The sequence below is a fragment of the Suricata suricatta genome, chromosome 7 (assembly GCF_006229205.1).
Source record: "Suricata suricatta isolate VVHF042 chromosome 7, meerkat_22Aug2017_6uvM2_HiC, whole genome shotgun sequence".
Lineage (NCBI taxonomy): Eukaryota > Metazoa > Chordata > Mammalia > Carnivora > Herpestidae > Suricata > Suricata suricatta.
In genome coordinates this window covers 26,040,197-26,066,428 of record NC_043706.1, presented here as the reverse complement: position 1 = coordinate 26,066,428, position 26,232 = coordinate 26,040,197, and the positions used below count along the sequence as shown (strand labels likewise).

Genomic DNA, 26,232 nt, shown 5'->3' with positions numbered 1-26,232 from the left:
AAAGCAGGAAAGAGTATCCAATGGAAAAAAGACTACCTCTTTAGCAGGTGGTGCTGGGAAAACTGGACAGCAACATGTAGAAGAATGAAACTAGACCAGTCTCTTACACCATACACAAAAATAAGATCAAAATGGTCATTATTTCTTCTTGAATCTTTCTTCTGGCATAATTTCCTTTCTTTTGAAAATGTGCCCTTTTGAAATTCCTTTAGAGGAGTTAGCTCATATTTGAAAGATAATTTTGCTAATTTCACAACTGCAGGGTGCAAATTGTTTTCTCTGAGCATGCTGAAGGTATTATTCCATTGTCCTCTGGTTTCCATTTTTTTGCTATTGGTAAGTGTGAGCCATTCTATTATTCCTTAGTAGGTCATTTTTCTTCCTCCCATTCAAGATTCTCTCTTTGTCTCTTGTATTCTAGAATTTCAATTCCATGTGTCTAGATAAGCTTTTCTCCATGATGCACACAATGCTTCTTGTGCTTATCAGTGTCTCTTATAGCAGATCTGGAAACCTCTCGTTAACCATCTCTTCCAATATTGCCTTTCTTCACTCTGTTCTCTCACTGTTTTCTTTTCTCTTACTATATCCTTCTGAGAAGGAATGTCAGACATTCTCATTTTACCTCCCAATTTCTTTCTTCCTCTTATTTCTCTTTCCTTTCTTCCCCTATTTTTTAAAATTAATTTTCATCTCTTCATACTTCTCTGCAATGCAGTATTCTGGGTAATTTCCTGAAATCTATGTAATTTTCCTTTAGCAGTCTCATATTTTTAAGTCAGCAATATAATTCTTTATTTTTGTAATAATTTTTTTTATGTCTAAAGTTCTCTTTTGTTGTTTTCCAAATCTGCCTGGGCCTCTTTATATTCTGTTGTTGCTTATTTTTTTTTATGATTTATCAATTTATTTACCTAGAGATGTCTTAGTAATTTTATATTCTGAATTTGATAATTCCCGATTTAAAGTTCTTGGGGACTAATTTCTTGTTTTTCTCCTGCTGACTTTGACTGATGGTAGCTTGTTTCCTTGTGCATTTGATGACACTTGGAGCTCATCCTTAGTAATCTTAATCTGCTGGAAACCAGAGGACATTTCTGAGAATGACTGTTTCCTCCTAAGAGGGTCTACGTTTGTTTCTGATGGAAGCCAGGAGACGCTGACCCCTGCAACCTGTCATCTCCTTCCACAATGCCCAGGGTAATACTCTTCTGCTTCATTGCTGTCTAAGGCCAAAGTCTGAGCCTTCTAATAAAAGAGGCTGAGCATTACCTAAAGGTCTATTAAAATTATTGCATCACACTAGGGAAACAGGACTGGATACCACTTTGGGGTTCCTAGTGGTGCCCACTTACTGGTGAGAGGAAATTGTCAAGAAGATGAAGACAGATTTAGAGAAATAAAGATATCAAAAGAAATTATTTGCTCTGCATATCTGGATGCAAAGCAAATAACTGTTCTATCCCACACAAACTTATTTTTTATTTCATACTAGGCATTCAATAAAATTTCAGTTCTATGTTTTCTTTTAAATGGAGTGTGACTGTTCAATGTGTGTATGTATATCTCTGTTCCAAATAAAATTACTTTTAATGATTTTTTTCACACAACAGGCTAATAAGTTTTTTTCTCCCCCTTATGAAATTCTGAAATAGAAGATCATCTTGTCTTACGGTTCTTCCCCTTTGTACTGGGCCTCATGTCCTGTGAGAACAGATGATTAAGACCTGCTGTGAGATCATTCCAGCACCAACACACAGGAGGCAGCTCAGATATAGAACTAAGGCCAAATTCCTAATTTCCTGGCTTTGTTCTTATATCTAATCCTTACATCAATGTGTGTGTGCATATATATAACATATGTAACAAGGCACACACACATATGCCTTGTTAAACTGTTTACTCTAATACTATATAGTATACCAGTAATATTTCCAAATACCTTCTAAAACAAAATTTTAAGGAAAAGAAGAACTGAAAAAATTTATAAAATGTATACCATAAATTATCAGCATTAAACTTCAAGACACGAATAGCGGCATAGTTATTGAAATTGAAGAATTAGAGCATCTGTTAAATCACCGTCTCTACCACGATGTATTACTCTTTGATAGAGGTTTTGTTTTTATTTTTGTTTTTATAACATACAAAATGCAACAACAGACAGTTTAGGATGATCAAGTAGAACTAAGGGAAGAAACATTGAGGGAGATACAGTAATTCCTACGAGGGATAATTCTGCTTATCACATTAAACAAAATTGCTCCTTTTCAAATGTATATTTCATTCAGGCCCTGCCATTACATTGTCTAACTCCCAAGAAGCAAAGCAGCTGTGACTATGTGGCAATTTTTATTGTTTGTAGGTGTACATTGTTTGTATGTACACACAACTGTGTATGTGTGAACACATACATATAAATACATGCAAAATATATCCCTGTCAGCATCCAAGTAGTACGTGAAGTAACCACACTTTCTCTAAGAAAAGTTCTATTACACTGCCCAGTACTTCATCCAAAAGCTTTAGATTTAAACACTTTTTGGAGTTAGATAAAGTACAAAGCCCGTTTGGATGCTATTCATTGCAAAACAGAAATCATTCCAATTTATCCTGAACCCCTCATGAACCTCCGCCCTGGGGCCCTGCATTCCCCCCCTGTGGTAGTCTCTGGCCACCCCACTGGGAACTGCCTGGGCCATGGCTCGCTGCAGACAGGGTGTAGAAAGAAGAGACACTGGGAAGGTCATGGCTGACTGAGCAGACTGCGGAGATCAGAGAGCTCATACCTCATTTGCTCACCAAGTCCTGCCAAGAGCAACACTATTTAACTGCAGGTACTCAAAATCCAACAGGCATGCTTAAAGGAATCTCAGGCTTACAAGAGGACCATTCACAATGTGCATTTGTCGAGGACAGCTACCACTTTTTGGCAACTATTCATAAATACATGTTTAAAAAGAAAGGTTCAAGCTACTTTACTCTTTGCATCAAATGCTCAATGCCTGATCTACTGAGAGTTAAGATGATTCAAATTCACGAATCCTCATTTTCAGGGTTTCTCAGCTTCAGCACTATTGACACTGCGGGCTGTCCTGTGCATTGCAGAGTGTTTAGCAGGATCCCTGGCTGTTACCCAAGAGATGCTAGCAGTACCCCCTTCTCAGCAGTGGCAACCAAAAATGTCTCCAGACATTGCCAACGTCCCCTGGGGAAACAAACTGTCCCCCTCCTTGAGAATGACTGCCTTAGTCAAACAAACCAACCCTGACAAAGACAAAACCTCACAAAATTAAAACAAATTTATATATAAATGCTAACCTTACCCACAGATACACTGTGTTATTTTAAACCTCTCCATTCATTTGATACACTGACGAAACTATCAGAGAACTAATAAATATGAAATATTTAAATCATGATGAGACAGGGTGGGTCTTCATCTAAAGTCAAAGTGAATATATGAGTCTGGCCTCCCGAGGAGGGTCTAGGTGAAAGCACACATTTGGGAACCATTGATGTGTGGATGGTATTTCAAGTCCTGAAACCAGCCGAGACCACCAAGAGAGGGAAGTGAGCAAGAAAACAGAAATGGTCCAAAAACCGAATCCACTGACACTACAACATTTAGAGGTCAAACAGATGAGGAGGAAGCAGTGAGGCTGAAGGAAAACAAGAGAATGGAAGAATCCGGAAAGTCTGGAAAGCGCGTGCCCAGGAGGTTGTTAATCACCATGACTGTAGGTCAGGGAAGAAGACAGGGGACAGATGGAAAAATGACCAATGGGTACGGCAGAATCAAGGTGACTGGTGACCCTGATCAGAGAGCCTCAGAGGAACATAGTGAGAAATCTGATGGGTGAGAGGGTTAAAGAGAGAATGGAGAACAGACTGAGAAAATTTTATTTCAAGATGGGAGAAAAAGTAACATTTTTGCATGCTGAAGTGAGAGATCTAGTGATGAGGGAGAAATGACCCAGGAGAGAGGTGAAAATTGCTGGTGTCACGTCTTTGGGTTGGTGATTACAAACAAGGCCTAGTGGATGATCGTTGAGCTCTCCAGACAGCTCACCCACGGGCATAGGAGAGAGGGTAGAGAGAAAAAAATTCAGATTAAAAAATGTGCAGATGTTCCCTCCGAGGACTTCTATTCCCCCGTTATCTCAAACGAACACTCCCCTCTGCTGTATGATTGATCCTCCTGTCCAGTGTCCAACCCTCAGCAGCGCTATACCTGCTCTCCAAGCACAAAGAACTCCCAGTCTCTTGCTCCTGCAGATCCCCTAGTCTTTATTTTCTTCTTTTTCATATAATGAGCCATCACATCAACCATCTTCTTGTTAATGCCCTTAATTCCTTTGTTCTTAGCAAAGGAAGTGGAACCACTTCACATATTCTGCAAAACCTCGTATCAATATCAATGTCTTTCCTCCTATGCTGTGGCCTGCGTGCTGTGGGAGGGCACACCTATTCTAATCATGCCTCCAACTCAGGCTAAGCTCCTGCTGCCTGGCTGGTAATCATTTTATGTGACCTGCAAGTTTCCATCAGGCTTTCCTCCTACTCACCTCAGGGGATATAACCTTTATCTCATTCATGTCTCCTTTACCTCAGCTGACATGATTTTTTAGGTGTCACTGCTTGACGAATGGGCTTACTATCTACCCGACTGCCTGGGAGTCCCCTTTGACTCTTTCTCATTCACTTTTGCCAGTGAACTGCCCAACTCCCACTGCTTCTACTTCTCAGACATGCCTACAGAACTCCCAAATCAAGACTGTAGTAGACCAGAATAATGATGGCTGCCTAATTTGTAGATTCCCCACACAAAAGAACATTGTGTTGTTCCTTCCTTCTTTGCCTGGTCCTAATGGCAATAGACTGACTCTGCCTTTCTGACTGCACTGGTTTATTCAAGAGCGTGAACTGAACCCACATTGACCCAAAGAACCACAGCTACAGTGATTGGTTGAGGGTTCAGCATCCCATCATGGCAAACCAATTAGACTTCTTCCCTTGGCCTTCTCTATATAGGGTTGAGGGAGAAAATCTTTTTTCCTTTAGTGTGGTGAGACTTAAAGCTGGTAGTGACCCTAGTTCTGGCTTCATAGAAGAAAGTAGTTTAAAAAGACAAAACTAAGCAAAGGAAAATGGAGATGAGACAAAGAGATACCACCCTGAAGATATCTGACTTCTAGTTCCAGCTGTCACTAAGGTCAGGCCAAATACATGTCTGTCATTCCCACAGTTGGGTAATATGCACCCAAACTGCCATCTATCTCTGATTATTTTGCTCAAGACTAGAGTGAGTTTTGACATTTCTAAACCTAGATTCCCCACAGATGCACAAGTCCAACTCAGTGAAAGATTTGGTCCAGGCCCTACCAGTTTCTCTTCTGGGGAAAGCCACTCCTTACCAGATGCTCTTCTCGCTTTGAGAGAAGTCTGTTTTAAAAACTTACAATTTCTAAGTGCAAATCTGATCACAACTCCCTCTTTCTTCAGTGGTAACAATATCCCATGTGATTCGTCATCCATCACCTTCTAGCTTCTCCACCTGCCTCTTTCCCACCTCACAGTTCTCTCCAGCAGCATCCAACTGTACAGGTTCCTGAGCAAGTGTAGGTCCCTTCTCCTTCTCTGCACATCTCTCTTTATCCACGTTTTGCTCCCCAACTATCATATTTCAAGAATCACCTCAATGAAAGGATTTCCTGAGTCCTCCCCTCACCAATGGGTGAGCTGTCTGTCCCTCCTCCAGGCTCCTCAATCACCCTTTGCATATGTTCACCTGCTTTGATTACACTTCATTGTAGTTTTTAGTTCACTTATCTCCACTGTGAGATTTTTATTTTTTCTATTTTTTAATGTTTAATTAATTAATTTATTTTTTGAGGGGGGGAGGGAGAGAGGGAGGAGCAGAGAGACAGGGAGACAATGAATGTGAAGCAGAGCCTGATGCAGGGGTCAAACTCATGAACTGGGAGGTCATGACCTGAGCCAAAGTCAGATGCTTAACCAACTGAGCCACCCAGTGCCCCCATTGTGAGATTCTTAAAGACAAGCATTATGTTCTTCATCTTTTTCACCAGAATCTAGGATAGAGCTTATCATATGATAGGTATTCAGTAAACATTTTCTGAACAGGGAAAGAAGTAGGGATATTCAACAGTTTAAGGAATAGGATATCTTTTCATTGGTAAATACAGTACATCATGAACTTAGTTCTTTTATTTCTTTTGCCACAATTCCATATTCTTGGGAGTGATTAAACTAGTATGTTTCTTTTACAGGGACATGTATACCAGTTAAGCATAAAGATAACATTACAGATAGCAGTAAATGATGAAGAAACTATCTGTCATATCAGGCAGCTTATCTCTCTTCTGACACATTTTAGTCATAATTTCTTCTCACCATCCACATTTGTCAGGACTTCTATAGATGACTCTTACCTCTATCTACAGTAAGAGGTAGGGAGTGAGGAGAGGAAGGGATTGATGCAGAACAATCAAACTTTCTGTTATGAGAGATACATGCAATGTATACGAGAATTAAAAAACCAAGGGAATAATATAGAGAAATGTATATAATTTTTAGAAATCAACTCATTTTTATAAAATGACTTATTAACATTAAGAATGACTTATCTGACATCATTCTATATTGTGTTTGAGCTGTATTTCAGGATTAATATACAGAACTATTTCACAGAAAGGCAATGTTCATTCTTCTATTTGACATTGCTCATACTGAACCTACTGGATTAAGTTTCTTCTTTGGCTTCCATCTTGATTCAGAATTGTAGTGACATTTGAGAAGTAAAGCAGGGCCCCTTCATACAAATTTCATGTTCAAAGTAACTTAAAACAGTATTGGCAAATAGCCATTTCAGTGTAAAGACTGCAAAGTAAGGAAATCTTCAAAAGGGCTTTGATTCAAATTCTTCATCTGATAGAAAATGGAGGATAAGACAAATATCTATAAAATGAAGCAATTGTGTCTTACTTGGCACTCCTGACTTTGTTTCTGTTATTCTCTTGTATCACAGAAAAGTAAAGATATACAGTACCCTAAAAATAAATGAGTACAAATGATAGTTTTTCACCCAAGAAAAGCAACTAATATTTTTTCCTCTGTAATAACTATTGCTGATACTTAGTTTGGACTTTAGTTTATGAAATATTTTTCAAGAAGGGTGAGACTCCAAGAGCAAGAGTAATCAGAAATAAAGGATGAGTTCTAAGTATTGGTTACCAGTCAAAAACACCACCTTAATTGTTGATATGGAATAAATATGTAATACTTAGGAATGAAAACCATAAGGAAGGGAAAGTATGACTTTCTTATTTGTTACATAGTCCCTCTCTACTACTACTATCTATGCTTTCTTGATATTCCTGACTATTTGGGGTTCTCAGCTGAAGGTCCAGGGAGTCTGATGGGCACGCAAATGGCAGTAGCATATCTAAGGCACAACAGAGGAGAGACAGGAAACTATTCCTGAACTACCATAGAGAATGAAGAATAAATTCCATTTTCTGGAAATTTAGGTAATGATTAAGAAAAAAAAAGGCATCCAGTCAGTACAATGATTAATTTTGTGAATCAACTTGACCAGGCCTAGGGGTACCCACATATTTGGCTAAATATTATTTCTGGGTGTGTCTGTGAGGGTGTTCCCATAAGATTAGCATTTGATTGAATCTGTAGCCAGAGTAAGGCACACTGCCCTCTTTAATGTTAGTGGGCATCTGAGGGTGTTCCCCTTAGAAGCCTGAAGGGAACAAAAAGGTGGAGAAAAGGCAAGCTCATCCTCTCTGCCTGAGTGCTTGAGCTGAGGCATCTGTCTTCCCTTGCCGTTTCTTCCTTACACGCAAATGTGAGTCCCCACTCCAGGGCATTTGGACTCAGACTGGAGCTACACCTGAATCTCCAACTTGTTGATGTCAAATAATTAGACTTCTCAGCCTTCACAGTCATGAACCAATTCCTTACAGTGAATGTACAGATATCTCCTTTTTTTCCTGTTTCTTTGGAGAACCTAATAATCAGGGTTACAGAGGACATTTTAAGACATGCTGACACTACACCATAATATGCAAGGACATAAACTGCTACACAATTATTATTAGTTTTTTGTCCATGGAGCCTTGCCTTGAACTTTTGAGTCTGCACATACTGCTCTTGAGGCCCCTGTTTGATTTTCATGAAAGGAATGTCTGGGAGCACCTGGGTGGCTCAGTCGGTTAAGTGTCCAGCTTTGGCTTAGGTCATGATCTCATGGTTTGTGGGTTTGAGCCCCAAGTTGAACTCTGTGCTAACTGCTCGCTCAGAGCCTGGAGCCTGCTTCAGATTCTGTATCTCCCTCTCTTTCTGACCCTCCCCTGCTCATGCTGTCTCTCTCTGTCTCTCAAAAATAAATAAAAAAACATAAAAACATTTTTTAAATAAAAAAAGGGAATGTCTGTGAGATGCAAAACCTAATATTCTTCAAATCAGTTTGTAAAAACAAAGATTGTTGCCATCAATGAAAACTCAAATTTAAGAATCATTTGACAGTGTATAAACAATATTAAGAATTCTAAAAAGTGAGGGTAGCTATCATTCAGCAGTCTAATTGATTCCTTAATAGTCTCTATAAACTAAAAACCATGAAACATAGTTTTTGAAAGTTAATACACTTAGTTTCAAGATAGCTTAGTCTCATATTGCCCCAGTTTCTATGTCAACTACATGACAAAATTCAGGAAAAATAATTTGCTTCCACATCTTTCTTCATCACTTCATATTTTCACTAATTAAATTTAAGATTTAGCAAAACTAAATAAGAAAAACCAGGAAAGTCAAGAAGAAACAAAAATGACAAACAGGAATAAAGCTCTTGAGGATAAAATCTGAGGGTCAAATAAGGAGCTGATGTGACTAGAATGAAGCTCATTTGGGAAACAAAGCACCGCTGAGGAGCCAGGCCATCTTAGGAGTCAGCAGAGCAGGGGCTCTGGAGTCGGGCTGCCTGGGTTCCAATCTTGGACCTTTCACTTGTTATGGGAAAGTAATTTAATCTCTTCAAGCTTCTGTCTCCTCACCTCTAAAATGGATGGAATCACAGCTGTTTTATAATAGCCTTTTTATGAACGTTAAAAGAAATGTGAAAAACACATCACTAATAGTTCCAAAAATTAAAACTTCTTAAAAATGCAAGCTATTAGCTCAGGAGCCTCCACACCTCCCAAGAATAATCTGTGTTTAAAAATTCTGATCTTAGGGGCTGGATGGCTTAGTCGGTTAAGCGTCCGACTTCAGCTCAGGTCATGATCTCACAGTTTGTGGGTTCAAGACCCACAATGGGTTTCTGTGCTGACAGCTCGGAGCCTGGAGCCTGCTTCAGATTCTGTGTCTCCCTGTCTCTCTGCCCCTCCCCTGCTCACATTCTGACTCTCTCTCTCTCAAAAATAAATATTAGAAAAAAATTCTTACCTTAGAAACACTTAGAAGCCAACCAAAGAAAAAGGAAATACGCTAAAAACATCAACCTAGTGTCAGAGACCTTGAGGGAACTGGCGACAAGGCATGTTCATCCTGTCAGCTGGAGGAAAGGAGTGTGTCAGGCAGCCACCATGGTAGCTAACTAGGTAAGGCTTCAAAGTGAACAATAACCACCCCCAGGAGCCTTTCCCCCTCATAGAGGTGGCATATCCTAAAGCTAGCCCATGGGGGGCACTCAACTCCTGCAATTCCCACCCCCAAATCTATTCTACAGAAACCATTTCATTTCCATGACCACAAAATTTAATTGACATTGTAATATCCAGCTATGTCTATGAAATTTAATTTCTCTGTTCTGAGAAGTATACATGTCATTTTTTTCATATATGGTATTATTAGCTCATTATAGTGCTGGGTGTAGAAGAATATATTCATTTTTAAAAAGTAATTCCATTCCCCTGCCTTCTATTTGCTTTCTATAAGAAATATTTCCCTTTGTTTGCAGTTAAGGAAACACTGCCACATGTCTAGCATTTAAGATTAAAGTTATCATAGGCATCTGAGAGTGTACAGTCCTATGGCCGGCCACATGGGTATATATTAGTACTAAGATTCTTAACAATGCTCGTTTTGTCTGCCTCTAATAAAATTAATCAGCGCTCCTCTGAGAAACTCCTTCCTGTTCCTTAAGAAGAAGTTTCGCTCCTTGGTCAAATTTATTGTTAGGATTTTAAGAGGCACCTGGGCCAGTGTTGAGACATTTCCTGTGTACTTCAACCCAGCTTTCTTTAACACCTTGTGGGCACTGGGGCTTCCCCTCTTCCATTGACAAAATTATGCTGCCTACCTACCTTCTTCATGGTCAGGAAGTGTTTCTTTGTGATCATATTGTATTTTCACTTCCTTAATTGCATCCCATTATGGGTTACTTATTCTCATGTGCATCCTGCTTTAGTGCCTTTTAAGAAATCTTAAATATACTAGACATTCAAGAAGTTTTATTATAATGACCTGCCTATTCTGGCAGAAATTAGCCTTATTGAACATAAATTTTGCTCACTCCAGTAATTTTTACTTGACTCATCATGAGGGTCTGTCCAGACCAGGAATGTCTATATAACAATAACTGGAAGTGTTCATTAAACCAGAACTGTATGAAGAAGGTAAAAGAATTCATTGAGAATGGTTGAGCCCAAACTCTAATAAGATCCAACAATTTATTAAGTTTCTTTTGGTAAATGCATGCCCCCCAGGAGTCCATGAGTCTAGAATTATAAAGGAAATAAGAGTAGCATTAGGATCCAACTTTTGCTGAGTCAGTAACCCTATCTTGCTGAGTCTCCAACAATTCTAGGAGTTCCTGGGATATTTTAAACATTCTCAAAACTAGTTCTCTAAAGTTCTCAGCCTGCTGGCATTAAGCTCATTTAGGCAGGACTCACAGCCCCCAGTACCCTCCACAAGAACTTGGGTTGCCACATGGGTTCCTGATCCTCTGAGAGTTCAGAGCTGTATCGGTCCTGAGGCTCCACAGGAACTGTTCTCCCTCAAGGAACTGTGCTTCACCTGGAAGTGGAGAGATGTCCCCTTCCTACCTCCTGGTCTCCGTTCAGAATCTGAGCCCCAATGGAGTATTTCTGTCATCCCTAGGTATCTAGTGTCACAAAATTCCTCATTACAAAAAAAAAAAAAAGTGACGCTGCCTTCTCACTGCACTAGCCAGATCTCCGTTCTCATACCTGTCTCAACTTGAAGGGGTTGCCAATCCCAGTCTTAATCTTAGTCCAGCCTAAACTTAGATTATACTTGCTATAAATGTATTTATAAGTATCTAACAAACTGTAAAAGATATTCAGTGGTTCTGATAAAGATGCCCAATGCCTTCTCCCCCACCCCCCAACACATACACACCATGATCTTGACCTAAGAAACTGTTCTGTTCTGTTCTGTTCTGGGCAGATTCTCTTTGTTGTTCCCCTTGCAGGCTGGTCTGTCCCTCTGGGTTTGTTCCCACAAGTTTATCATTCTGTTTTACTCTTGGCTGATACACTGGCCGAATGCTCCCTTTAAGCACGGGGTCATTATCAGCTGGTCTCTATGCAAGGCCTCAGCTCCTCCAAGGAGCTTCCCAGCGTCCATGCTTACTGTGGATCTGGAGTGCTGTGTGGCTCTTCTCTGAACTTTCTCTTTCTTTGCAACCAGTATTTTCTTATAGCACAAGTTTTCTTTTGCAAAAGTGAGCATAGGAATGTAAGATTTTAAATCCTCTATCTAGAAGAACTTTTCTGCTCAGAGTTTAGTCTTTAAATGAACTCTGGGAATTAAAGATCCCATGAGCAACAGAAGTTCAGAACTTGTTCTTACCATGTTCAATATTCTGTAAACTACTTTATCATATCTTGTCTACCCTAACTGCCAGTTACCAAGCTCTGAGAGCTTAACTTCCTTACTTGGTCAGGAAAGACAAGTTGTCTATCCCTTCATTAATTTCCTTTTTATTATTCCTACATTTCAAATTATGAGGTGATAAAATTCACCCTCCTCCAGATGCAACATTACTAGTAGTGGTGGTAATAAGAATATGGTAATAACTTTATTTACAGTACTTCCTTAATTTTTATACATTTTATTTCATATTGTTGAGAGAAAGAGTGTGAGCAGGGGAGAGGCAGAGAGAGAGAGAGGGCAACAGAGGATCTGAAGCAGGCTCTGTGCTGACAGAAGTGAGACTGATGTGCAGCTCAAAGTCATAAGCTGTGAGATCATGATATGAACCAAAGTTGGAAGGTCAACTGACTGAGACACCCAGGTGCCCCATATTATTTCCTTTAATGTCACAACAATCCTAAGTGAAGACTGTTATTTTTTTTAATGTTTATTCATTTTTGAGAGACAGAGGGACAGAGTGTAAGTGGGGGAGGGGCAGAGAGAGATGGAGACAGAATCTGAAGCAGGCTCTAGGTTCTGAGCTGTCCACAGAACCTGACATGGGGCTTGAATCCATGAACTGTTGAGATCATGACCTGAGTCAAAATCAGACACTTAACCATCTGAGCACCCAGATGCCCCCTAAGTGAAGACAATTATGATCCCATTTTACCAATGAGAAAACTGAGGCTCAGAAAGACTGAAAAACTTGCCAAAAGCCACTCATTTAGTAAGTGATAGAACCCAGATTGAAGCAGTTGAATACTTCTGTCTCCTTACCTGAGCCTGAACCAATTAAAAGGGAAAACAAAATTCAGAATAAATAGTGAAAAAGAAAGCTTTGATTCAAACTAAATTGGGGGGAAATGCTATTTTGAAAAGAGCTGTAATTTATCTTATAATTAATAAAATTAAAAAAATTTTTTTTGGTTTATTTATTTTTGAGACAGAGAGAGACAAAAGCATTGTGTGGGGCAGGGGCAGAGAAAGAGGGAGACACAGAATCTGAAACAGGATCCAGGCTCTGAGCTGCCAGTACAAAACTCGATGTGGGGCTTGAACCTATGGACCACGAGATCATGACCCATGCCAAAGTCGGACACTTAGGCAACTGAGCCACCCAGGCGCCCCTAATTAAGAAAATTTAAATTATAATTGTACTGCTGTGTTTTTTCTTAGCATAGCCAGAAATTAAAAAAAATCATGGTTTATAATTTTTTTTAACAAAACAGCACTTTGTATTTCATGTAGGATTCTCATAGGACCATTAATAAAAATATCTGAATCATTTAAAAATACTTGAAGGTTTCATTAATTTTCCCAGGGGTTTTCATAGGTGTTTGATGTTTACCATACTCCTTTCATATTCATCATTTTTCTTTATTTCACTAATGTAAAGGTTCACCGGCTTAACTGCCTAAATCTCATTTGAAAATGGCTTTCCTGTGATTCCAGTGATTCTCCAGTACTACATTTTTTTTCTTTTGGCAATTCATGCAAATGAATTGACTACTCTAACTCATCTGTAAACATCATTAATATATTTTCTTTTTGGTTCAAAACCATCTCTAATTGGCAGGCCCTGCAGGATTCATATTCCTCACTGTCTTAGTCTTATGCCAATAGCCACTAGAATTCCACAAATCGGTTTGGCTCCAACATAGTCTTACCTCAGAGGGGAGGAATAAAGAAATACTCTAGGCTCAGTGCTGAAAATACAGTAAGAGGAAGAAAAGAAGACAGAAAAAGAAATACACACATGTTCAAAATCTACCAGGTACTGTATTAATCTTTTTCACCTATGCTCTCCTAGTTTATCTTTACGCTGGGCCCATAGGTAACATATTTTATCCCACTGGTCCTCACAGTGTACCTATTAGGCAGGCACATTAGCAATACAGAAGAGGAAACTGAAGTCTGAAAAAGTGGTGCAGCCAAGTTGACTCCACCCAGGTCTGGCTCTGAGTGGCTTAATGCACTCTTAACTGCTGTGTACATTGCCTGCTTATACTGTGCAAGTTGCATTATGTGAGATCAGACAGTTGTTCATTTGGTTTCAAATGTAAATGTCACAGAAATTACGAAACATTAAAAAAATCAATTCAACAGTCTCAGAAGTCTCACCTCAGTAGGTGGGAAGGACTTGACTTTGTTTAGTGGTAACAACCACCTCAATGAGACCAACTATTGCTTCAAAAGTCTTTCATGTTTAAGCAATTACACCTCATCTCCCCACAGCGAATAATATCAGCAGACAGCTCTGTGATCTCCAAGAGCAGATGTCATCTGAGGAGCATCACAGCCTACAAATGTAATAGTAAGTGAGATGATGTCACTTTGTGCCCAACCGGAAAGGCCACATAGAATCTGGTGGGTCCAAGGTGAGTGGCCAACAATCTAACCATTTACACACAGACAAAATGGCATTGTGTAAAACACATTAATGCTCTGCTGAAATCTAGCACGAGATTACTTCATCCACTGATGTTGCAACGGGCGGCCAAATTTTTCTCTCAATGCATTAAGGCTCTGATGCTCATCTAAAAGAACCACAAGGTAACTTCAACAGACAGAAATGCAAATAAAACACTGGGCTATTGGATACTGCTTTGCTTGTTTCTTGATAGCTCTATCACTATATGATTTAAATTGCTACTCAGACAGGCAAATATTAACTTTGTAATTTTTAAAAATATTGTTCTATATACTCATAAACTCAAACACAAAGATAAGAGCTTCTGCCTGTTGAAATAAATAAATTCCAATTCTAAAAATAAGTTATCTAATTTATATCCTGAATTCTATTATCGCTAAAGCACTAAAATTATCAAATCAAATAATTTTAAAGGAAAATTCCCAAATAAAGTGAACATCTCACACTAATATTACTGTATTCCTATGCATTGAAAAATTACCTTGAATCCATTTTAGTTATTGTCTTTATCAAAGACAGAACATGGACTCTATCACTTATTCCCAACGGAAAGCTTTGTTCTTGTTCTAACTTACAACAAAAGATAAACCAGTGGGTCATGAAAGTAAGAATTCAGCCCAAAATGATTAGGAGAGCCCTACAATAACAAGTCTATTCTCTAGGTTTCCTTGACTGGCATTTGACCTATGGTAGACCAGAACACTTAAGGCCTAAATGGTTTCACATGAAGCTACTTATTAAATCAAAGTACTGCAAATAAAAGTGACATGTAAAGACAAAGAGGATCCCAGTCTCATAGATGATATTTATCCAGATTTGGTCATAACATTTCAAGGGTAATATCCCAGAGTCAGCTGGCTCTCCCTTAGCACTACTGACATTTGGGGCTGGACAACCCTTTGCGGTTGGGGCTCTCATGTGCATTGCAGGATATTTAAGAGCATTCCTGCTGTTACCCTCACCTCCAGTTATTGTCACAGTCCTCTGAGGGGCAAAGTCACACTCTCCCCACCCTCATTCCTTCACCCCCACTTGAGAACCACATCCTTGAGAATTAGTCTATCTTCGAGCAATGAATAAAAAAAATCTTTAGAAAAGAATGAAGGGGAAAATTATCCAAAATTTTACTGTGACTTAATTAGTTAGGTCTTACAGGAACTATAGCTTAAACATATGAAGATGAATTTATAGTAATAAATATAGTTAGGCATTTTAAAAAGCCTAATGTTTTATTTGGCAGCTAAAAAAAAAAGCAAGGTAAGTCTAACACTCAAACCCACAAGTTCATGAACCTTAAAATGTCAGATTCTCTCAGGTGAATACTGTGTTTAGACTGATATACATGATTTTTTATGAAGCCAATATTTAGAGGAATGTGCTATAGCATCTAAAAATGGCTCAATATGTAAACAGTAGTTGTATACCATCCATTTGTGGTAGTCTTAAACTCTTAAGCACAGGTATATTTAAAGTCCTTTATATCTTCGTATTGCCACAAGATTTTTATCGAATTTTGTATTAGTTCTGTTTCTTCTCATTGCCAACTTCTTGGTGATACTCAAGATAAGTCATTGGCCTCATAGCATATTTATATTTTAATATTACAAAAGTAACATTTTGTTATGATTATTCTGTTAAGTATCTGAAATGAATATCGCTATTAGCCAAATCAATCAATTTTTTTTTACAAAAATATAAGAGGAATTGAGATAAATTTCCAGCTTCTCCGCTTGCTTCATTCCATAATACAAGTACCAGCTCTGCTGCATGGGAGTTGATCTGCTCGCTGGCACCTCACAGTCCACATGCATGCCATTTCTGCAAATATGAACAGTGCTCATGCCATTCTTCTCTTCAGGATCACCTCTAGCTTTGGTGTTGACATATAGTTTTGTCACCATGGACAACTAAACCTCATGCTGCTTTAGTTTCTTCATTGATTAAATCAATGGGAGGGGATGATCTTTAAACTCCTTTCCATCTAATAAATTCTGAGGGTATTTGGGGGAGAATACATAAAAGTGGGTATCAACTATTTGTTCCATAAAAGCTCTTTAAAATAAAGAATATTATCTGATGAGTTATTATACACTTTTAAAGAATTAAAAAAATATAGGTGTATGAATTTCCACACACAAATAAAGAGATGTGTAAGTTAAATTAGTTAGTCAAAATGTCTCTAAAAGTACTTTCAGAGTATTAAATCACAATGTCAAATGCAAGAAAACAGCTCATGGATATAATATTTTTCACTATTCTAATACTTGATGATGATGATCATGATGATCATGATCATGGCCAAACTACTCTGATTCCTTCAGCTGGGAAATGATAAAAAGTTCCTTTCAATTAAGAAAGAAATACAGGGGCGCCTGGGTGGCTCAGTCGGTTGAGCATCCAGCTTCAGCTCAGGTTATGATCTCACAGTTCATGGGTTCGAGCCCCACATGGGGCTCTGTGCTGGCAGCTCAGAGCCTGGAGCCTGCTTCTGATTCTGTGTGTCCCTCCCTCTCTGCCTCTCCCCTGCTCATGATCTGTCTCTGTCTCTCAAAATAAATAAATGTTAAAATTAAAAAAAAAAAGAAAGAAAGAAATACAAAATAAAATAAGCACATAAAAATAGCAGCTTCTTCATGGTATTTATTAGGCTTTCTTAGAATTCTAGAGAAAACAGGAGTCCAGCAACTAAAGAGCTGAAAGAAGGCAGTGATGTAGTCTTTTTATAAGACTCCACAGTCACAGAGAAGGCAGCACAGTTATACACCATATGTGGGAGACAGCATTATTTAGGAGTCAAACATGGAAGGAGAAAGAAAAGGAGAAAACCTAAGAAAAAGTATTACTTTATGTAGAACTGAGTAAATGTTCCAGTTTTAAACTTAAAAGAAGAAGAAGAAGAAAAAGAATGGGAAGAAAATAGAAGAAATAATACTGTTGACATGAACCCTGATTTCTTACTCAGGTTAAAGGTATCCAGGGGATGAAGGCAGTCACTGCATGTGACTCATCGCTAGTAAACTAGTAGTGATGAGGCAGGTTCACATAGCCAAACTTTACTTCTACAGTTTATTCTGGAAGTAGTAGTCACTATATTGTCCAGACAGATCTAATGATCTACACATTAAGATGAGTCAACGTAAGACAAATATCCTCATAAAAAGGCTGGAACTCTTGAGGCACCTGCGTGGCTCAGTTGGTTAAGTGTCTGACTTGATTTCAGCACATGTTATGATCTCATGGTTGTGAGATCAAGCCCCTCTTTGGGCTCTGCACTGTCAGTGCAGACCCTGCTTGGAATTTTCTTTCTTTTTCTTTCTTTCTCTCTCTCCCCCCTCCTTCCCTCCCTCTCTCTCTATTTTGCTCTCTCTCTCAAAATAAACATTAAAAAAAAAAAAAACCAAAGACTGGAACTGGAACTGGTAAACTGACCTCCTTCTGTAACACCAGTGGCGTCCAAGTGAGGGTCAAAAGTCAGCAGGCCCCACCCTGGGAACCAGAAGACACTTAAGCCTCACTTGCTGATACCAGACGGCAGAGAACTTTCATGGAACACACTCCTAGTGTGGGCTTTCTCCTCCAGGACAGAGACTCTGGAAGGTCTCTCAGAAACCTACACCATTACTTATCTGTAAGATATTAGACACTATTTCTACATTTATATTGGAAATAGAAAAGTCAAAAAGAATGCTCAAAATTTTATGCATTTCACTCTTAATCATGATGGCTACAGTCATTTAAGTCAGGAAATCAAGTCAAGGCTAATCATCTGACTTTTCTAATCTGAAACTTGGAAGGTAGGATATCTCTCTTTGTTCACTGATGATCATGTAAAATATGCATTTTTCAATATATTATTTTATATATATTAATGTTATTTATAATTTTTAAAGGTCAGCAAATTTGCATTTATGACATGACAAAGTAGTCTCCTAATACAAGAATAAAATATAATTATCAAAATGGTTTAATTATGTAGGTGATGAATAGTAGTAATTCCTGTTACTTTATTTCTAAATTAATAAATAATCAGAACGAGAAATAGCACCATTAGCTTTACAAATAGCCTTGTTTTAATGTTCTGGGTTAGAGAATGACCTTAAACTTAAGAGATTGTAAAATCTCGTATACTGATTAACAATATATTGGAAAAGAAATTCTAATGTCTTTATTCACAAAATACTTTAAAGTAATTAAAAAATTCCTCAATATTTTCCCTAGTTTAATTTATATAGTAAATAGCTTTATGACATCAGTCTTATTAACTGATTAGACTTTCAAAAACACTTAGCAACAAAAGCTGAAAGATTTTTTGTACATGACATTTTCCTCAGAGAACTTAACAGCGCTAGACAATAAACACAGGCTTTATTTCCTTAATAGAAAATATATAAGTCTGTATTTCCAAAAGAAAAGTGTCACTATAGCCACATTCACCACAGTTGTGGCAAACAGAACACTGTATTTATGTAGATATACAGAATATGTAAAGGAAATAGAGAATTCAAATTTGGAGAAGCAATATGAGAAAGAAAAGGTTTTCAGATAGATGTCCTGTTTCCTGCAATTTATCATAAAGCAACTACCCCTTTAACTCAAAAAAGAAAAGTACATTTTTTTATTTTAAAAAAGTTGAGTGTGGGGTATGCCTAGCTCAGTCGGTTAAGCGTCCGGCTTCGGCTCAGGTCATGATCTCACAGTTCATGGGTTGGAGCCCCCTGTCAGGCTCTGTGCTGACAGCTCAGAGCCTGGAGCCTGCTTCAGATTCTGTGTCTCCCTGTCTCTGACCTTCCCCTCCTCATGCTGTCTCTCTCTGTCTCTCAAAAATAAATAAAAAACATTAAAAAAATTTTAAAGTTGAGTGTGTATGAGCAAAAGCACCTAGTGAATATCTGTGGATATTGTCATATAAAACATGGTAGTTATTCCCAGAGCATATGATACATATCATACATTTTCATGCCTTTATGGAATTTTAACTACTGTTCATTATTAATTTGTAGTGAGTATTACTGAAGTGCCTCTATTTTATAAAATAAGCACACTTAAAGACTGAGCATATGAACCATCTTGCCTTAACTGAAAGAATGACTATATGTCTGACTGAGGGAAACAGAGGCCAAATCTTTGATTACTGGCTTTATTCCCTACATCAGTAATTTCCAACTGTTAGTTCAATACGAAGCACAGGTGATCCCAACTATCTTTAGAGGAATTATGATCTTCTCATAATAAAGCAAAATTAGTGCACTTAAAAAGAAAACCACAAAGGATTTGGAATCGAGAAAAGACATATAACCTAGTCAAAAATATAATGAAAAGTGTCAAACTCAGGAGGGAGGGTTGCTGTAATGAACTATGCTACAGATCTTCAGTCAGTTACTAGTTTTTTTGGGTCCACACCTTAGTGCTTCAATAAAGCATAACAATCCTAACTGACCCAAACAGTTCAGAATTTTGTTAATGGATGGATGAACTATTGTTTCTCTTTGACTTCAATATTTATAAGAAATCTTTTGTAGAAGATTATCTTGCTACTTTGGGGAAAATGTTAAACCCAACTGAAAGTTTTTTGATGTTCAGAAACTAATTATTTTATAGGTGGGGCCAGCAAATGTTTTCTAAAAGGGCCAGACAACAAATATTTTAGGCTTTGCAGGCCACAGGACTCTACTGTGAAAGCAGCCACAGACAAAACATAAAACTTTCATATATATATATATATATATATATATATATATATATATATATAAAAAAATAGGCTGGTGGGTTGGATTTGACCTATGAATCATTATTTGCCAACCTCTGGTCTAAAATATCTTTGTATTGAAAAACTCTCCTTCCATAGTTTTTAAAGTTAGAAGTTCTCATAGAATACTATTCTTGCAGTCAAAAGAGGACTTGTCATTATTTTTCATTAGAGAAAAAAACACATATCTCCCAGAAGGTTGCATCAGTCTGGGCTCTACTATATTTGTGATATATACCATAGGGATAGATTTACCACTAGTTTACCACTTCACTAAAAAATGTATTGGGCACCTGGGTAGCTCATTCAGTTGAGTGTCCAACTTAGGCTCGGGTCATGATCTCATGGTTCCTGGGTTTGGGCCCTGCATCAGTCTTTGAATTGACAGCGCTAAGCCTGCTTTGGATTCTCTGTCTCCTTCTCTCTCTGTCCTTCCCCACCTCATACCCTCTCTATCAAAATAATAAATAAACATTAAAAAAATAGTATTTTATTTTATCACTAACATAACAGGGCAAAAGAGGACTGAGATATAAATGCTCAACCTACTTAAGAAAACTAACTTAAAGTACTACAGCAATTATAGGCACACAGACTAAGATTATTAATTGGAAATGAATTTTATCTATTTATTAAAGTATATCAGGATTAATCTTTACTTCAGAATAGTTAGCCTTTCGTTGCCCTTATGCATGAAATAAAAGAACATTTATTTAAAACTTTTATATAAATTCCTATTGTTCTCTAATTCAGACTTCCCAGCTTTCACTTCAGTAACATTTTACTAAAACATGGGACATTCATTCATTTATTCATTATTTAAAAATATTTATTAGCAGATGGGTACTGTTTTATAGGCTGAAGATTCAAAAACACAACATAGACCTACCAGTAAGGAATTCTCAGTATGGAAAAGAATCTCCTTGGAAAAGGTTAATAAATAAAAATAATAATTGTGAGAAAACTAATATTATTGTAGGACCAGGTTAATATGAAAATTAACTTTCAAGTTCAAGTATTAAATATTAGAAATCTTATGAATAAGTAGTATATCATTTCTACATATAATCCTATAATTTTTCATTATTTGATATGAAATGAAACAAAAAATAAAATACTGATTTTCAAGTATACAATAAAATAGAATGGTGTATGTTACAATATCAAGTTTCTAACAAATATTTAACAAAAGCCTTAGATGTAGAATATTACATACAGAATAACCCTGTCTATATGTTTAAGGATAAAGACACTTGGAATGTTTCTGAAGGAGCTTTAGTGGGCCGGAGGACAGGGCTGGGAGACAGTGAGAGGGAATGAAAGGGAAGAAATAAATTATAAGTTTTAAAATAAAAAAAATTTAGGGCACCTGGGTAGCTCAGTGAGTTGGGCAGCAGATTTGATTTCAGCTCAGGTTATGAGTTTGAGCCCTACGTTCAGCTCTATGCTCACAGCGCAAAGCCTGCTTCAGATCTTCTGTCTCCCTCTCTGCCCCGTCTCCACTCACTCCCTCTCTCTTTCTCAAAAATAAATGTGTTAAAAAATAAACAAAAAATTTTAAAGAAGTATATAATACTGACAAGCACAAAAATTAGTTCTCATTAAAAGATATGCAAATAGAGGAGTTTTTGAGGGAAAGTTATATTTTAATATATCTTTTCATTCTGCAACTAAGAATGCTTTCCCCTACCCTAACCTGGTCCAAAACAATTGACTTTTACTTATTTATTTTGTTTTGCAGGTGGAAAAGTTTAGAGGAGGAAAGCCCAAAAACCCAAACAATGGGTATAAACATATTTACAATGTAAAGAGGGAGGGACTGTCATTTACTGAACAGATACCCTGAACATCCTGCACACCAAAGGCTGTGAGCAAGGATAGCAGATCTTTCTTTCCCTTTTCCCTCTACTAAGAACATCCAGAACCACAAAATTAATTAAAGAAATTTTTCTGACTGCTTAAGTTGTTTTTTTGGAGGGGCAACAGATATGACAGATTGGGCTCTTATGTTCTAATGGCTCATCATGGGAATTTTTAACTTATGCAATTATAAAATAAAAGTATACTGATGCTAAAGATACCTTTATAATTCTATCACTTTTTCCTCATGACTTGTAGGTTTACCATGCAGCTATACAGTCACATAACATTTCACTGAAAGAATTATAAGCATTACTAGTTGGTGAACATGAATGAAACAACTTGGAACACTGGACTTCTCAATGATTTTCAAGCTATAAGGCTAAAATGATAGTGAAATTTCATAAAACTTCTTAGAATTGGTTTGTATAGATAATTATCACTTTGTGAAGAGGACACAAGTTTTCTAAAGATTTATCATGCTTCAGCAATTTAGAAATAATCAAAAGAGTACACATTTTCTTATTGAAAACCTAACATTTGCAACGGAAAAGTTACCATGTTGCTAACAGTTTCAACAGCAACTATGGAAAGGGAACAAGGCAATACAAACAAATTTGGTTTTCTGAAAAAAAGTGATAATGATTTGAAATATAAAGGCTGATTTCAAATTTAACATTTACTCTAGAAGCATGGTAAGTTCTGGATGTCTGTTTAAATGGAATGTAAAGAAAGATTATTGAATAACTGACACAAAGTAATAAAATATATGGATTCTACAAGTTGCATCTACACAAGTAAGAGCGACTTCCAGAAACAAGCATTAGTTTCCTACTTATTCCTTTCCATTCAATTTGAAACTTACTAATATTTGGGTTGAAAATGTGCTTGAAAAGACCTACCAATGAAAATGGTAAAATGAGAACAGTGTTTAGTTTTCATATTGAATACAAAATCTAGCAAACTTACTAAGTAATTAAGTCTGGCTTTACGTGTCTTCATTTACCACTTCTGACATTCACAATATAATTTATCCTTGAACAATAAGGACAGGTGGTGACCACCCATGAGGTAGAAAACATGCATATAATTTTTTACTCCCCCTGAACTTAGTTACGAATAGACTATTGTTGGCCAGAAGCCTTGCCAATAACAAGTATTTGATTGACCCATATTATGTATGTTATGTGTATTATGTACTGTATTCTTACAATAAACTTAGCTAGACAGAAGAAAATATTATTAAGAAAATCATAAGAGAAATTATGTTGTCAGTAATGTACTGTAAAAAGTCTGTGTATAAGTAGACCTGCACAGTTCAAAACCTTGTGCAAGGGTCAACTGTAATTAATTTTTTTAATGTTTTTTATTTATTTCTGAGAAACCAAGAGAGCGCATGCGAGCAGAGGAGGGTCAGGGAGAGAGAGGGAGGTGTAGAATCAGAAGCAGGCTCCAGGCTCCGAGCTAGCTGTCAGCACAGAGTCTGATGCGGGGCTCGAACCCACGAACGTGAGATCATGACCTGAGCTGAAGTCGGACGCTCAACTGACTGAGCCACCCAGGTGCCTCAAGGGTCAACTGTATTTAAAAGTAAATGAGAAGTTTTCCCTAGTCTGCATAGTACATATGCAGAATACCACAGACAACTTTTTAGTTGTTGAAGTCTGAAATTCTCTTGTCTGTTAACATACTAAGACTATACTTTCAGGGATCATTTCTATAGTTTGTTAACATACTTACCTCTTCTAGGACTCTCATGATTGAAGAGAATGCCATTCACTGCGAAGAGGTTATATGCCTCACGGAAGTTCACCACAATCCAATAGGCGTAGAGTTTTGCTGCCCCTGTTGGAACGATGTTTTAAAAACAAATAAAAAACAGTAATTATTATAAAAGATGGTGTCTCCTTATAAAAGACAGTGATTTTCACTCATCTTAAATGAGTAACAACTTGCCAAAATTATAAATTATATTATATTAAGAAAAAAAAATATGAATAAAAGCCAAAGACAAAATAAAGGTTCCTCTGTCAGTTAATCATGTGCACAAGCATATATTTAAGAATTTTTTACTTTTGTAATACAGTTCTGTCTTCCACAATCTAATTGACTCAACTACAGTATACAATATCCCATGTTGACCTAAGGTCTTATTCCCATTTTCTTAGTTTTACGGAATTAGAAAGTAAAAAAATAAGAAGAAGAAGAAGAAATCTTAATATTCTCGATGCTTAGAAGTTTTGTCACTGAAGTCTTTCATGAATACTCTTTTTACAAATATATAAGCTACAACAGACCTGGTTTTTGTTTGATTGCTTGTTATTTAATGTTTGAACCCAGGGAAATGGCCACTGGTAAAATAAACATGAAATCTATTACTTTAGCAAATCTTACCCATTTAGTAAAAAAAAAAAAAAAAAAACAAAGTCAGGTGGGCCTAATTTTCCTTTCAAAGTGATCTGTATGGAAAGGCTGAATGAACACGGATTGGTGAAGTGAAGTGGTAATTTCACCCTGGAGGCAATGGTAGCAAATACTTGTAGTTAGCTATGTATAAAAGTATGCTTTTCAATGTCTGCTCACTTTAGTCTAATCTGAGTGTTAATCTCATACTCAAATGACTTCATATGAGAGAAAGGAACAGAATTAAAGTAGAGTACATGCACGCCCCATGCCAAAAGAACACGGCACACGCACATGTTTACACCCATGCATTCTCACCATATGGTGACCGAGGATAAAAAGGAGTTGTCTCCTTCTGGGGTATTTCTTGCACTTTGCCATAAAGTTCACTAGTTGAGGCTTGGTAGAACTTCACAGAGTTGATAAGGCCACAGGTTTTAACTGCATCCAGAAGCCGTAAAGTGCCAACTCCGTCAACATCTGCAGTATATTCAGCCAGGTCAAAAGAAATCTGGAAATAGCAGGTAAAGACAATGCTACATTAATGGGGAACAGCAACAAAGAAGCTGGCAGTGGTAAAACAAACATGTTTTACAATTTCATTTACTTAGAAATGTTATGCTTGTAAAAAAAAACCATATGATTTCACTCATATATGGAATGTAAGAAATAAAACAGATGAACAGAGGGGAAGAGAAGCAAAAATAAGATAAAAACAGAGAAGGAGAGAAAACATAAGAGACCCTTAAATACAAAGAACAACCTGAGCACTCCTGGCACAGTGCTGGGTGGAAGACTGAGGTAAATGGGTGATGGGCATTAAGAAGGGCGCTTGCTGGGATGAGCATTGGTCATATGCAAGAGACGAATCACTAAATTCTTTTCCTGAAATCATTACTACACTATATGTTCACTAACTTGGATTTAAATTTAAGAAAAATAAAAAAGGAAAAAGGGGCACCTGAGTGGCTCAGTCAGTTGTGTCCAACTTCGGCTCAAGTCATGATCTCACAGTTCGTGAATTCAAGCCCATTGTCAGGCTCTGTGTTGGCAGCTCAGAGCCTGGAACATGCTTTGGATTCTGTGCCTCCCTCTCTTTCTGACCCTCCCCTGCTTACACTTTCTCTCTGTCTCTCTCTATCTCTCTCAAAAATAAATAAACATTAAAAAATTTAAAAAGAAAAATGATATAAATAAAACAAAAACATAAAAATCAGAAAAAATATTTTCTAATTATCAGACTAAGAGTATGAATTCTAACATCAAATGACTGAAAATATCTTAAGAAATACCTATTAATTATCCACAGTAAAGTGAAAAACTCTTTAACCACACATATTACTTCCTAATTCTAGGCTGAAGTCTCTGCGGCAGTGTTTCTCAAAGTGTAAACCCTTGCTCTTCAGAAGCATCTTGGGGTGTTTCTAAAAATTTAGATTGAACCAATGTTTTGGGAGTAGAATCCTAGATAATCAACACTTCTGAGTCAGTCTCCGCTGAGTTTTATACAGAAAAGTTTGAGAACATGTCTTTTAGATGCAGTTGATTTAAAAAAATTTTTTTTAAATAAACATTAAATGTTTTAATGTTTATTTAAAAAAAATTTTTTAATGTTTATTTATTTTTGGGAGACAGAGACAGCACGAGCAGGGAAGGGCCAGAGAGAAAGGGAGACACAGCATCCGAAGCAGGCTCCAGGCTTGGAGCCGGCTGTCAGCACAGAGCCTAATGTGGGGCTCAAACCCACAAACCGTGAGATCATGACCTGAGCCAAAGCCGAATGCTCAGCCAACTGAGCCACCCAGGTGCCCTGCAGTTGATGTTTTAAAAGATAGTTTTATTTTTAACTAAGATACAAGAATTGCTTTATTAC

The 26,232-nt window shown here is 37.3% G+C and overlaps 1 protein-coding gene and 1 pseudogene across 2 annotated transcripts in view; one reads left to right on the top strand and one right to left on the bottom strand.

The window, feature by feature from the left end:
• Window positions 1–26,232, bottom strand: part of GMDS (GDP-mannose 4,6-dehydratase) — a 631,992-nt gene that overhangs the window by 316,148 nt on the left and 289,612 nt on the right. For both annotated transcript variants that reach the window (XM_029944959.1, XM_029944958.1), the window contains exons 5-6: window positions 24,678–24,870; window positions 23,697–23,801 (exon numbers count right to left, since the gene is read on the bottom strand). In XM_029944959.1, coding sequence (XP_029800819.1) covers window positions 23,697–23,801; window positions 24,678–24,870 — 298 coding nt within the window. The remainder of the gene's footprint in view (window positions 1–23,696; window positions 23,802–24,677; window positions 24,871–26,232) is intronic.
• LOC115297231 lies at window positions 23,649–23,765 on the top strand (annotated as a pseudogene).